The sequence below is a fragment of the Mytilus edulis genome, chromosome 3 (assembly GCF_963676685.1).
Source record: "Mytilus edulis chromosome 3, xbMytEdul2.2, whole genome shotgun sequence".
Classification (NCBI taxonomy): domain Eukaryota; kingdom Metazoa; phylum Mollusca; class Bivalvia; order Mytilida; family Mytilidae; genus Mytilus; species Mytilus edulis.
Window position 1 is genome coordinate 61125283 of NC_092346.1, and position 15195 is coordinate 61140477.

General features: G+C 32.2%; 1 protein-coding gene across 1 annotated transcript; it reads right to left on the reverse strand.

Annotated features, from left to right (window-relative positions):
- Positions 1–9091: 9091 nt before the first annotated feature.
- LOC139516978 (E3 ubiquitin-protein ligase NRDP1-like) lies at positions 9092–10763 on the reverse strand. The gene has a single exon (XM_071307470.1). The coding sequence runs from the start codon at positions 10182–10184 to the stop codon at positions 9174–9176; it is 1011 nt and encodes a 336-aa protein (XP_071163571.1). The 5' UTR covers positions 10185–10763; the 3' UTR covers positions 9092–9173.
- Positions 10764–15195: the final 4432 nt, after the last annotated feature.

A 15195-nucleotide genomic window follows, 5' to 3' on the forward strand; every position in this document is an offset into this window, starting at 1 on the left:
ATGATATTAGTAAAAAAGAAATTTCTGATGCTATTGCAAGCTTAAAATCAGGCAAGGCCTGTGGACCTGATTTGATTTCAAATGAAATGTTAAAATATAGTCAGTCATATTTGATAGGTTGCTTATATAAATTGTTTAATTTGTGCCTCAAGAATAGTGTGTACCCAAAGATTTGGGCTGATGGTTTTATTTCGCCAATTTTTAAATCAGATGATCCTTGTGATCCATCTAACTATAGAGGTATAACAATTACTAGTACCATTGGTAAACTTTTTAACAATATTTTGAATACAAGACTTGACAAATTTTTGTACCAAAACAACTTAATTCATAATTCTCAGATTGGTTTTACAAAAAATGCCAGAACTTCAGATCATATATTTATTTTAAAAACACTTATAGACAAATACTGTCACAATAAAGAGGGCAGATTATATACTTGTTTTGTAGACTTTCGCAAAGCATTTGACAGTGTAATTCATATAGGTCTTAAACTGAAGCTTATTAATATGAAAGTTGGTACTTTATTTTATAATATTATATCAGATATGTATAACAATAGTCAAGCATGTGTAAGAGTTGGAGCTTCTCTCACTGACCCTTTTAGCATTAAATTAGGTGTAAGACAAGGAGACAACTTGAGTCCTTCATTATTTAAAATTTTTATAAATGACTTCCCATCTTATCTTGACTCCTGCCTGGATGCAGTTTCCCTGCACTCCGAGAAATTAAATTGTTTGATGTATGCAGATGATATTGTGATTATGTCAACATCAGCCACAGGGCTTCAAAGTAGACTTGATCAGCTAGAAAAATATTGTGCTGACTGGTGCCTTAAAGTTAATATTAAAAAGACTAAAGTCATAATTTTTAATAAGGCTGGAAGGAAAATTCAAGCGAATTTTCGACTGCAGAATAACTTGATTGACTGTGTCGCTCATTACAAATATTTGGGTGTTCACTTTACTGCATCTGGAAGTTTTCATCTAGCTAAAACTGAACTTTATAATAAGGCTCTTAAGGCCTACTATAAACTTAGAAAGGATTTTATCAATTTGTCTCCTGGAATAAAATCTTGTGTTCATATTTTTGATCATACCCTTAAACCCATTCTGTTATATAATTCAGAGGTATGGGGAGGTTATAATGCTTCTTGTAATAAATTACAGTCTTCCTTATTTAATCTTGAAAATATTTTTAAAAATCTTAAGTGTGAGAATCTCCATCTTAAATTTTCTAAGTTTATACTTGGTGTACACAAAAGGAGTGTCAATTTTGCTGTATTATCAGAACTGGGGCGTTTCCCCTTACATTATGATATTGTAAAGTCAATTGTAAAATACTGGTATAGATTTGAAAATCTTACAACTGAATTCAGTCTATTGAAAGATGCTTATAAATGCAGCCAAGAGCTTCACAAATCTAACATAACTTCTTGGTACTCATTTGCTAAGAAAGTATTAGAAGTTTTTGAAATTAAACCAGAAGTAAAACATTTCGGACAATATAAATTTTTGAACATATCTAGCAAATTAATTCACACTAAATATATTAGCAATTGGTATGCTAGCCAAAATAAAGCTTCTGATGGAAAACTGTTTAATTATGTGAAATTTAAGCAGAATTTTGGTTATGAAAATTATCTTTCTTTAATAAAGGACTTTGATTTAAGAAGATCTATATGCAAATTACGTATTTCTGCTCATAAGCTTCAAATTGAAGTTGGACGTTTTTCAAATATTCCACGAAATGAAAGAATTTGCAAAAAATGCTCCTCTGGCTGTGTTGAAGATGAAATCCATTTTTTAACTAACTGTGAAAATTCTAAATCAGATAGAGATGCTCTCTTTGACTTTGTTTGCCAAAGAATTCCAAATTTTTCTTTACTGGATAATCAGCATAAATTTATTTATTCATTAAACTGTGAAGACAATCAGGTCCTTAATGCTGTTGGTAAATTTATTAAAGTGAATATGAGTTAGTAATTGTATTGTTACTGTATGTAAAATAATGTTTGTATCCACATTGTATGTATCTATCAAATTAATATTCTTTTTCCTTATTCATGTATGCTCTGTATGCCCCTTGTGGGCCCTTAATTGGAAATAAAATATGTTCTGTTCTGTTCTGTTCTGTATATGACATCGTAATAATTTAATGACAAAAAAAAACATTTTAATGTTTTACTGTCTGTAGCATTACTATGCCAACTTGAACAGTGATAATGACACTTGTTTTAAAACAATGTGAAACACAAAAAAAAACTAACGGTCGATGTAGTTCGTCCGTCCGTCTGTCCCGCTTCAGGTTAAAGTTTTTGGTCGACGTAGTTTTCTATGAAGTTGAAGTCCAATCAACTTGAAACTTAGTAAAGATGTTCCCTGTGATATGATCTTTCTAATTTTAATGCCAAATTAGAGATTTTATCCCACTTTCACGGTCCACTGACCATAGAAAATGATAGAACGGATGGGGCATCCGTGTACTTGGGACACTTTCTTGTTTTTATCTAATTTAGCTCACCTGTATCCAAAGGCTCACCATTACTTACTTTTATGTCATTTAGTATGAAATTCAAAACAGTGTAGCTGTGGCCATTGATTGACACATTAAAATCATTCATTGACTGGGACAATTTAGGTGAACGTTTGTATGTAACGACCAATGCTCACTATGTACTTTTTAAAGACACTTAAACTATGGGGTCACCAAAGGTTCTCAACACCTAAATAAAGTAATTCGAAAAATTAATCAGAAATAACACGATATTTTGATTTATATCAATTATATAAATCAAAACACAAAGGTTATTCCTGATTAATTTTTCGAATTATTTTATAATTAAAGGCGTTAAGAAACCGTTGTTGACCCCAGATTAAATGTCTATCGTAGGTACGTCATGAACAGTGGTTGTTACAGACAAACGTTCACGTAAATTGTCCCAGTCAATGGATGATTTTGATGGGTCAATCAATGGCCACAGCTACACTGTTTTGAATTTCATACTATTTAAACCTTAAACTACATTTTGTGCTGATTGGTTGGCATACATAATAGCAATGGTGTTATTACCAATGTTATTTCAACTGATCGGGCGGAGCTTGTGTTTTAATTTGCATAAGGAAAGTCTATTTGTAGATGTGTGTAATAAGGATGATTGTCGTTTTAATTATTATTGAATTCTAATCACCTATCAGTGTCACCGAATGCATATACAAAAGAAGTGAGTGTATGATATGGGACGAATAACTGGACACTTCATTGATGAGTTTATCCCAAAACTCCTGTCTATAGATGGACTGGTCTTAAATAAACAAACATCTTAAATACCGCCCAGTCAAGTGAAATAAATGTAGTAATACATGGGTTTGCATTGGTCTCTGTGAAAATCTGACTTGGTGTTGTTCCCTAAAACATCATACTTTATTTGAACCAAATTTGTTTTGAATTATGTATAGTATGTTCATTATGAATATTCTTCAAGTTCATAACAAGGACCCCATAGTATGTATGGTACGTTCTTAGTAGTTTTGTTCAGCTTAAAAAGAGACAAACGAAAGACTTTGATATGCTCGTAATGCTGATTCTGACAGAGGCTTCAAAACAATTTGTTAAAGTTTGTGGTAAGGTTTGTTGAAGGAGAACCACTTATTGTAAATTGGTATATTTCATTTTTCTGGAGATAAGTTGGCCCTGCCCCCTAAGTCATGGTCTTTGAAAATTTACACATATTACTATATGGTAAGTTTGAGGGAAACCACTTAAAATAAGTCAATAATATGTAGGTATCATATCTTTGTCAACAGCTTATTACTCAATTGTTTTTTCATAGGCCATGGTCAAGCGATTTTCAATTATTCAGCTTCAATGTTAATGTTTCTGCTTAAGTTAATTTGATAGGAACTATTTGTGATATATTAATGAGCTCTTCTATACAGTTGCATTCCTATCAGTACATATGAGTTTGATGACTATATTTAGTCCCCACCCTCTAGATACTGGTCAAGTTACTTTGAATTAAGTAACTATTTTCAATGTCAAGTTAAACTTTTCTCCTTAAGTCAGTTTGATAAGAACTAGTTGTGATAGATCAACAACAGCTGCGTCAAGGGTCCATTTTACTTTTACTAAATACCCTTGTAGTAACGAAGAATTTCCACATTTGTCGGTATTCGGCAGTTTTCTGTAGTTTGCCCCATATCTGTTGATGTTTATCAGTTTCTGTGATAACTATTTCTGCTCTACAGTTCTCCTCCATGTCATTTTGCGTTGTTCTTGTTTGAATTTTTTGTTGTTGCCAAAAGATTGGCAGAATCCTTCTGAGGCTTTTGGTATGGAATATAGACAGCTGTCGTGGTCTATACCCCCTCCGACATTCAGAACCATATAAAAGTATGTAGGCAAGACACAGCCGCTATAAAGTTTGAGTTTGGTCCGGATCCGATGGTATATTGACCAGATCTCATAACAGCATGCAATTCGTTAATGACATATTCAACAATTCCATTAATTACATAAAGTTTCAACTAAATTAATCAGTAAAACTCCAGTTATGGGTATAGCTATCATGCTTACGCTATTTCACGGGAAATAAATAGACACTATATCTGATTCATTTTTAACTGCATCTCAGTCTGCAAATAAAGGTAACATCTGATTTGTTTCTGATACTCAAGTCCAAATGATTATGATGTCTTGAAAACCTATTCTTATTTGTGTCACAAAAAACAATGAATAGCCTTTCAAGATTTCATAATTATTCGGAACCATGATTCAATTGACAACCTTGTCATCAATCTTCTTTAGTTCTCGATCTTTATATCAAACGCTGCTCGAAAAAGTTACCTATCACCACTACACTGTATCCCCCAAGCATATATATTATACAAATTGATTTTAGACTTCAAAATTATCATTTTGATTTGATTTGATTTTTTTCTTGCTTTTGTCTTGTTTTTTTTCTAGAGTAAGGAGGATGCATGGGTGTTTTTGTCGTTCTGTTTTTAAAGCGCAGTGTTTTAGATTTTAAAGGATAATGTTGTTTTCTAATTGTCTTTCGACCATTTTCCTTGTTCAGTTGGTGTCTAATAGAGTGTATCCAACATCTTATACTCATAATGATTCGAAGGAAACTCAGTGTCACATTTCCATTTCATGGTGAGGGCAGAATTTAGATCTATATAAAATAGTCGAACAGAAGTCGCTTGCATAAGGGTTTTACTGCACTTTTGTGTATTGGGTGTGAAACTTTTCAATTATAGATTACATTTGAGGTTAAATACAGGCTATAGTAAATTGTATTTTCACAATTATGTGTTGTTTCGGATGATCAATGGAAATTGTGATTATCTCATCAAAGAAATAGAATACCGACACATAATTGAATAAAATCTCAACAGGTATCTGAAACACTTTTTTGACTCCTTCAGATTTTTCTATTATTCATACTTAATTGATTGTGCCATATGCCGGTTTGGATAATAATTTTGTTTCGCGGGAAAGTAGCCTGAAAGGAAAATAAGTGAAGATTTCACTTCTGATTCGTCTCGCGGTTGTTCTGTACAATATCATACTATAAATATTTTATTTCTCAATTCCCTGTATACTTATTATTTGTTTTTATATATTTCCCCCTGGTTTAATAATCACAAGTTGTACCTAGAGTAAATGTAATTAGAAGTAAATTAGTTAGACCAGGTCACGCAATACAAGAAAACTTTTGGTATACAAAAGTGGTCATGCGTTATATGAAACTTTCATGTCCCTCTTTAAATTAACTTGTTCATGTAGTCATCATAGTACTAGAAACGTTCTTCTTTTCGTTCATTTGTTTTGTACATGAATTAGGCCGTTAGTTTTCTTCGTTTCAAGTGTTTAACATGTTCAATTTCGAGGCCATAGCTAAAATAATAGCTGACTATGCGGTATGAGGGGCTTTGCTCACTGTGGAAAGACGTACGGTGACCTATAGCTGTTAGTGAAAATCATTACAAAGTAGTGTACACAACAATCATTTGAATACTGGAAAGTATATTGTTTAAAATAATGAAAAAATAAAAAAAACAAACCAAAAAAATGCATTTTTTAAGTTTTTCTGAAACATAATTTAGAAAGTTTCTTTAAAAAGTTGACTTTTCCAAACAATGATCATTTTGTATATTGTTGAACTATTTTGTTGTCTATTCGTCCATATTAAACTGGTTTTTTTTTCTCTCTCTCTGTTGAGCCTCATATGATAGATAGATTTCATATTGAATGTATCAAATTTTTGGCCCGACGGCTGTGAACTTTTTTACTCTTTATACTTCGGGAACCACGTAAAAGGATCAATATATAAATCTGTTATTTTTCTATACTGTTGAAGCATACGATAAAAAGATCATTACATGTCATTTTTCATATCGCATGTATTATCAGCCCTCGGTCAATACCATGCGGCTCTTGGGCTGATATTGAACCTAGGGCTGATAAACAAGTTGTTGGAAACGAATTCCATTATATTTTCTGCTGTAATGAATTGAAAGATATTCGAACTAAATATATAACGGGTTACTTTGTTAATGTACCCAGTGAGTCAAAAATTAATAAAATGTTGAATATAGGTAATACACAAGTTCTTACTCACCTATCATGGTTCCTCCAAAAGATTGTAAAACTCTTATAGAGTCAAACTGAAAAGTCACATTACTTCACGATCTAGTACTCTCGTGATCTAGTACTCGGATGACATATTTATTTACATTCCATAAAACAACACTCTTTTTACACGTGGTGGCGTGACGTACTGTAACCGAATCGAGTACACTCAAAACAAAGTTGAAGCATGAACTTGTGTATTACCTTTGAAATATGTGTTAATAATTGTAATATATATATACGGTAATGCTACTACCTATATTTACTTTGTATATGTAATACATTTGAATAAGTTCAAATAACTTGAAATCATATAGTTTAATATATACATGTAAGACAATTTCTATACTCATTCTGTCATCTGTAATTATAGTATACTATACATATGTGATGCTCCTGTAGCGCAGTTACTGGCTGCGTCTAAGTTTGATTAATAAAGTTTGAAGTTTGATAATACATGCGATATGAAAAATGCCATGTAATAATCTGATATTATTGTGTAGCCGTTACATTTCCATTTTTAGTAATAAAACTTAATAAAAAACACTAATAAGGCAACAAAGAAATTGTAACTGTTTGTTTATATTTTATATATCCGCTTTCAACAGTCAAATGAAAATTCAAGAAGATGTAAATACAGAAATTTTTGCGTGCATTTATTATTGACATTGTTATAGAACGAACAAAATACGATTTAAAATAATTGCGATTTCAGAAAAATTTGCTAGATGCACTCCAATTTCAACTTTATGGCAAACATTTAACTTACAAACAACGAAACACGGCTGTAGAGCTGAGCTTTCTTACAACAAAGGCTGATATTCAGACAAATGACATGAGGTTAAACATTGTTCAGACAATAAATAGGCGCCTCCGCAATCTAAATAAGAGATAAATCTGTGACATAACGTACATGTATTTTCTGTAGACGAAATATCTACTAATATAAGCCTTTTCTAGACCTTGGTATTAGAATTTCCCACAACACTGGCCAAATCGTGGCGGTCAATTGGTTTGTTTTTTTTATTTGGTTTTTTTTTTTTTGGTTTGTTTGTTTGTTTTTTTGTTTGTTTTTGTTAAGGAAGCTGGAGAGAACCATCGAACTTTGTAAAGGCAATTACATTAATTACAGTCGATTGGAGTTAAATGCATCTGACATGTGCGGGGTTCGAACTGATATAGCGTCGCTGTTATGTGAGTGTTTCTATTTTTGTAAAGTCAGTTTCTGATTAATCCATTTTTAACAATGGATAACCTGTATATTTTCTGAAGAAATATTTGCCACTGGACGTTAAGCAACCAACAATCAATAAATCCTAAGTAATCACACACATTCGTAACCGAATGGGTCGAATCTATCATTATTTCCTTAAATGAACTATGAACTAATTCATGCAAGCGGAGTTCACTGCATGACAAGATTTTTTTTGTGTGCAATTTCTTATTGTAGAAGTATATTTCATTTGCGCTCGCTCGTATCTCGTGCAACAGACTTTAGATATGAGAAGATGTTGTACGAGTGCCAGTAAGACAACTTTCTATCCAAGTCACAATTGTAAAAGTGAACCATTATAGGTCAAAGTATTGTCTTCAACATTGAGCATTGGCTCACACCGAACAGCAAGCTATAAAGGGCCCCAAAAATGACTAGTGTAAAACCATTCAAACGAAGACCAACGGTCTAATCTATACAAGAAACGAGAAACACGTATGAACCTCATCAGCAAACAGCAACTACTGAACAAAAGATTCCTGACATAGGGGAGGTGCAAATAAATTCAGCTGTTTTAAACGTTTAAATATGTACCAACCTTCACCCTTACCTAAAACAATGTCTTGACATCGACGCCTTTGAAAGTATATACGGTAGCTTATTACACATCAAAGTTTGATCAAACCTGATACTGTTACACTATCGGGAAAATATCAGTACTTGATCAGAGTTCATATGCACTGTCGCATATCATCTTCCAAAGAAAATCTTTTTTTCATCTTCAATTTCACCTATTTATATTAAATACTATATCTTTACTGTTACAGTTGAGTTCATGGGATGTGTTTAAAAAGCTGTTATTGACTATGAAATTGCAATTTATGATTATTTTCTTTATTGACTTTATTATATATTATTTTGATTCCTTGGAGATCCTGTCAACAACAGAAATAATTAAAGATAATTATCTTTAGGTGAAACAAGTAATCTACCACTAGATACATGTCAGTTTTGTCTAATTATGCTCTGAAAAGCTTTAGAATGGAAATTATCGTCTATAATTGCGTGATTAATAGCCCATAAAAAAAGAAATAAATTGCTTTTCGTTTTAGTATCTGACATCATCGAAACATAACACCTATGATTATTATCTAACACAAATACAACTGTTTTCTATTCAGTCGTAAATAGTTAACAAATGAATAAATTTCGAACAAAATTTTACTATTTTAATGGATATAGAACTATTACGAACATTGAACATAAACTATAAGCAACGAATTATTTGTGAAATGTTTGTTGAGGTACATATCGTATTGTGATATCATTTATGCTCCCGGTACGTATAAGAACGTCGGTTTTCTATAGAATCCTTCAAAGTTTTCCCCGCGAATTGTCTCTGTCTACATATACTCTGAAGCCAACAATGATAATGTATCCTTTGTGCATCACTAAACCAATCACTGGCAAAGGAAGTAGCAAGCAACATATGAACATCATGTTCATACTCACTACCACAACGCGAATACTGGTCATAACATCGTTTAACAGCATCGAAAATCTTATCTTCGTTAATGTACCCTGGTTTCTTCAATAAGAATCTTGAGATCAGCAAAGAAAGTTTAGCAATACTCTGTGGTGTGTACCCGTAATCATAGTTTGGATCAAATTCTGCAAACTGCATGTCAATCAGTTCGTTTTTAGTGATCTGAAGTTCATCCTTCATTTTACGACACTCTCTTTCCATCAATCTGTTTTTTGATTCAGAGATTTGTAAATCCCGTTTCAGATTTTTAATTTGAAATTCCAATGAGCTTATTCTATATAGGAGATCCGATACTTCATTAGCAGTAATTGAAGCACCTGCTTTTAGATATCTCAGCCTACGTACGCCTCTTGATTCTTCTGTCGGTTCCTGTACCACCGCTGCTATCCCTTCACATCCTAACTGGTGATCAGCTAGGTCACATCGGTTCACCGTCAGATTACATCCTGCACACTCCACAGGAAAATAACTACAAGACTCCAGATGAGAGAATAACCTATCTAATTTAACAAGTACCTTACATCCACGATCACTATGGTCACACACAACATCAAACCCATTGATGAGGTTACGTAGTGACAACACCGGTTTGGAATCACACTTGTTCATTACACTCCTACATTCTGGGCAAGTATTTGTACCCGGTTTGTTAAGCCATGTTTCCAAACATTTTGCACAAAAGGTATGTCCACACGGGGTAAGAACAGCATCTTCTAACACGGCACTACATATTCCACAGAGTAGATTAGGATCTATAGCACAGACAAATCTATGAACGCCGTATCCCATATTGAAAGTATTAGTTAGACTTATTTAAACTAACGCGACCTTCTTGTTATCCTATATGGTTATGTTTGGAATTCGGTGACACGACATCGCAACAAATGAAATGTCACTTTAATATCTTTTATTATCATAAAATCAAATCTTTACTTTTATTCTAAAGATTGAACTGCTCGTCAAATGTTTTCTTCTCTGATTAACTCCAATTTGACTAAATTTAAATATCCTTTTAATACATACTGTCTTTATAATGTTATTTGATAGTCGTTACAATATTTGAATGCTGTAATAAAAACAGTTTTAAAGTTTCAACTTTCCGTGTAATGAAGTATTGATTCAGGAAATCAATCCTACATGAAAACAAACCTCATCAAAAATCTTCTAGAATCGGATACTATATTCTAACCACGGAGTATGAAATACAACTGATACAAATACTGTTGTTCAGTTTTTTTGTATCCTTCAGTAGATCAATATTACATTAGTCCGCGCATGGGTGAGTCGTAACGAGGGTAAATCAAATAGTTTCACCTATACCTTATTCTTTATTGATCTGATTGATAATAAATTCGATCACTTAATCAGACATTTGTATGCGGAGACTAAAACATAAGTAAATGTCTTGAGCTAGTAACACAGAAAAGAATGTATAATTTCTTTATCTATATACAGTTCAAGTAGGTCACATCTCCATTTAAAAGATTACTAAGCACTAAGTATGCTTACTTCGTTTCTTTCATTGTGTCACGCTTGAAGTTTAAGATGAACTGACACAAAGCCAATTATAAAACTGAAAATTAAATTATTTTTTTCTCAAAACTTATTTATCTTATAACGCATACAAAAGTTCGTGTGATGTCGTTGTAGCGGAGAACATTTAAAACCCTTTAAACAGAAGAACAAGACATCTAGTAAGTAGCACACTCTAGCTGTTGCACCAACCCATAATTTAACAAAAGTTATTTGAAGAATGGGGAGATTTAAAAGCAAGACTGCCTGAGGGAGATTTGGAGTGACTTATGGAGCTACAATCATTCTGGTTAATGCATCGCTAGACCACGTTTTACAAGTTCCAATCCTAAGCGTTGCCTTGGTGTACCGCATTTTTCAAAATCCTGGATCCGCTTCGGACTGCTAACTTGAGCATATTTTCCCTAAACTATTGATTGATGGATCTTGTCGATGTTAATTAATCTGCATTTGTCATATAATTCTATGCTGAATTTAAGTAGAGTTCAAAGTGTACTATTTAAAAAAAAAACTTTGATGATCCCTTTGGGCTATCAAACCAATATATCAGTTGTAATGAACACTTATTGATACCAATAATGAAAGGCCATATTTTCAGATATAGAGGAGATAGGCACCTATTTCAATATCTTGTATGTTTGCCCTTGTATAGTTTTTCTTTCTTACATAATTCAGTCTAAATATAGGTAGTAGACCGTGAAAATTAAGGATACGACAATTTGTACAAGTATCTCTATACTTTCTGATTATACGAGCGACAAGTCTATAGATCTCCTTGGTCTGCATTACGTATTATTGCCTTTCAAGGTCTAGGTTTCCCTGCAGTTTACGGTTGGTTATTTATATCTTGTAATTTTTAAAAACGATAGGTTTTTGTTCAAAGCTTCCAATTTCATTTTAGTACAGTATTGTTGTGGTTTTGCACTACTGTTATTTTCAAGATTTATTTTCGTATATTTGAAATCCGTTGTGCTGACAATGTAGATCTTTATACAATACAATTATCATTACGGTTATCTTTAATATTTTTGAAATTTAGGATATATTCAAAAGTGCCAATTTTAGTTCTTTCGATATCAGTATTTTTAAAAACTATTATATTCAGAACTGAACTTGTCGGCATTTTTGGCGATATTGTTATTTGCTATCCTGTATTTGTGCTTTCCTTTTGCGTGAAACTTAAGTTTAAAATCAATCTCCATTGAGCCCATATAATCGAAATTCCTACGGAACAAATATGACCATCCTTACACTTCTTTCACCCACACTCAAACCAATGTGCATGACATATTTGCCAGTAGACGTTGAGAAAGCAAAACCTTACCAATTGTCCAAGGTGCTGTGTGGCCGTATGTGTTGGGCAGATCCACTATTGATTTGTTGGCTAAACGCATTATAGTTGAAAACCATTAGAAATTATCTATTTGTCTCTTCGATGATCGGGGTCTTCAAATTCCGCCGAATTTTTAACTTGCAAGTGATACAAATTATTGAAAAATTGGTTATGTCTCTTCAAAACCATAAAATGAAGTTCTGGCCTGACATTTGTATTTCACTTAAACCAAAATTTGCCTTTGTATGTATATCTCGAATTAACCCGACACAATGATATAGGTTAATGTATGTGTGTCTTTTGTGCGTAATATTATGAATATAAAATGAAACATTCCGATCTATTGGCAACATAAACAAAGAAAACTGAGCAAAGGCTTAGAGAATTGACAAATTGCAAAACTATGTTCATGATATTTGGTAAACTTGTTTTAAAACATCTCAAATTATATGAGATTAAAATTATCTCTTCAAAGAGTAATCAAAAACCAATGACCTTCAATTCCTTTTATAGCGTACGATTTGAGTAAATTATTTTGTAATTTAAACGTAATACAATATCTACACTGAAGTTATTATATATACAAAACCATGTATACCTAGTCACATACATCATAAAATGAATTATCCTATATTAAATATCGTTATTACCCACCAGCAATCCAATAGTGAAAACTATAAGTAATCTGCGATTACAAAAGGTCACATTTTTACATAGATTCAATTGCTTCTTAAACCAAATAAGACTTATTGGGAGCTACAATCATCTCTTGTCGTAAAATTTTGTCTCCAACCTGCCCTTGTTGTCAATTACTAGATGTAAGTCAAGAAATGAGGCAGACTTAACTGTATATTTAGTATTCTTTTTCTTGCTTCGGTGGGATAGATGCGACATTTTTTTCAATTCGCGGAAAATCAGTTGGTTTACAGTATATGGATACCTAAGAAGATGGTGAATGCTACAAGAATAAGACTGTTCAAAAATGTATGTCCTCTATCGTTAATAAAGCGCTGAAAATTGCTGAAAAATTCTATACAAAATTATGATATCGAGAACCTCTTATTAGACTATGATATTTGTACGAATTCCTCGGAGAAAGTCGAGCAAATCGATTTCTTTTTTTTTTTTTAATTTCTACTAATTTTTTTATCTTTAAAAGAAGAAAAAAAGAATGTATCTGAGAGGATTTAAAGCTCAACATTTGATATCTAATATCAACCTTGTATATGTTATTACTATGCTTTGGGGAAGATTTTGGTTAACACAATATATGTGAATTCAAACATATTGCATGGAAAATCTAATCAACACCGTATTTACCAACAAATCATAAATAAGTTAATCGTATTTATAACCATATTTGTATAAAACACTTTGATCTTAACCGTAAATTTCAAATACACTGAACTATTAACCTGTGGTCGTTACACTAACATATTACCGTTTACATACTAGTATTAACACTTATTTTATTGCAAATATTTTTAAATGGTAGTTCGGAGTAAATAGTTCTTGTCCCTTCATCATACTATCCCGTACAGAAAATCTTTTTTTTTCTCGTTTTTTGGCATAAGAGATGATATACCGAATAGAAGGACTTATTTATACCAAGGAATTGTACAATTCCTGTACAATTCCTTGTTTATACTATATGCCGATAAACTTATTATGTTTTGAAATTTTTGTTTTCAGTAACCGTTCAGTTTGTGCAAATCTGATTCTATTTAATTTCCGAATAAATATACTTAAAAAGTCGCCAACTTAAACAGAATAGGGGTTTAAACGTGATGGAAAAAGTTAAGGGCAGCTTTGAAGATAATTTGTTGTCAAATGCTACTGAGAATAAAAGACGAAAACCATTTGTCAACTACTTAATTAGTTGAAAATTACATCACCAGTGAGGGTATAATTCCGTCAAGATTGTGGACGACTGTTCATAAAAAAAAAAACGTACCAATAATGGCCCATTCCGTCTTTTTACAGCAAGGACCGACTTATATATTAAAATCACAACATGATCGTCCTGAACATGCATGAAATGTTTGCTACTGGAGGTTAAGCAACCATCCATCAACCAATCAATGTATGATGAATAATGATAGCAGATTTTTTGTAAGGGTACATTAACGTACAGAGTGCGGATTACTAATTCACACAAGTGTATCTTTAAAAAAATAATCCAATCTTTAACTTTATACATCTTTATAGTTCCATTGAAAAAACAATGGTGTGGCTAATTTTTATAACAAAACCAATCAGAACACAATTATCTACAGAAATAAATAGAAATAAACTGATTTCTTGTTAGATTATGGCAAATTAAGTTTTTATCCAAACATGTATCGCAAGGACAAAACCAATATTCTATTGAAACTCAAGCTTTACTTTGTCTTGGTTGAATGTCTACATACCAACCAACCAAGAGCTTTTAAATCTTAAATTATATACACAATCAGTTGGTAAACACTAAACCCAATCATAAAAAGGTGGATTTTATGTTAACTATTTTCTTCTCAAATAATTCATTTTAGGTTTGAAATTTTGAACAATGACAATTAATTTTACCCAGTAACTGTTCATCTGCATATTCTGTTAGTTCAGTTTTTGAAGTCATCAAAATTTTAAATCAATTGGAAGAGTCTATACGTAAAACTGATGATTAATTGACAATTGCCGAACGTCCAGTGGCAAATACTAAATACATCTTCTAGTAGATGGATAGGGATGAAAGGTTGTAAATTGACAGTCACTAGAAAAGAGGGTATGTTAGGGACATATATCTACCAATACAACATGTAGCTTACAGACTCCTCTTTTGAGTAATTGCAAAAGGAGCTATTTTACATGGATCCTCTACCATGAAACATTAGATTTTATCTCCCTCTTATGTCCAGTAGAAAATATGTCATGTATATTTAGGACACAAACAATCAA

Bases quoted from the DNA above. Each gene is read 5' to 3' on its own strand.
- LOC139516978 (XM_071307470.1), bottom strand. From the start codon at position 10,184: ATGGGATACGGCGTTCATAGATTTGTCTGTGCTATAGATCCTAATCTA.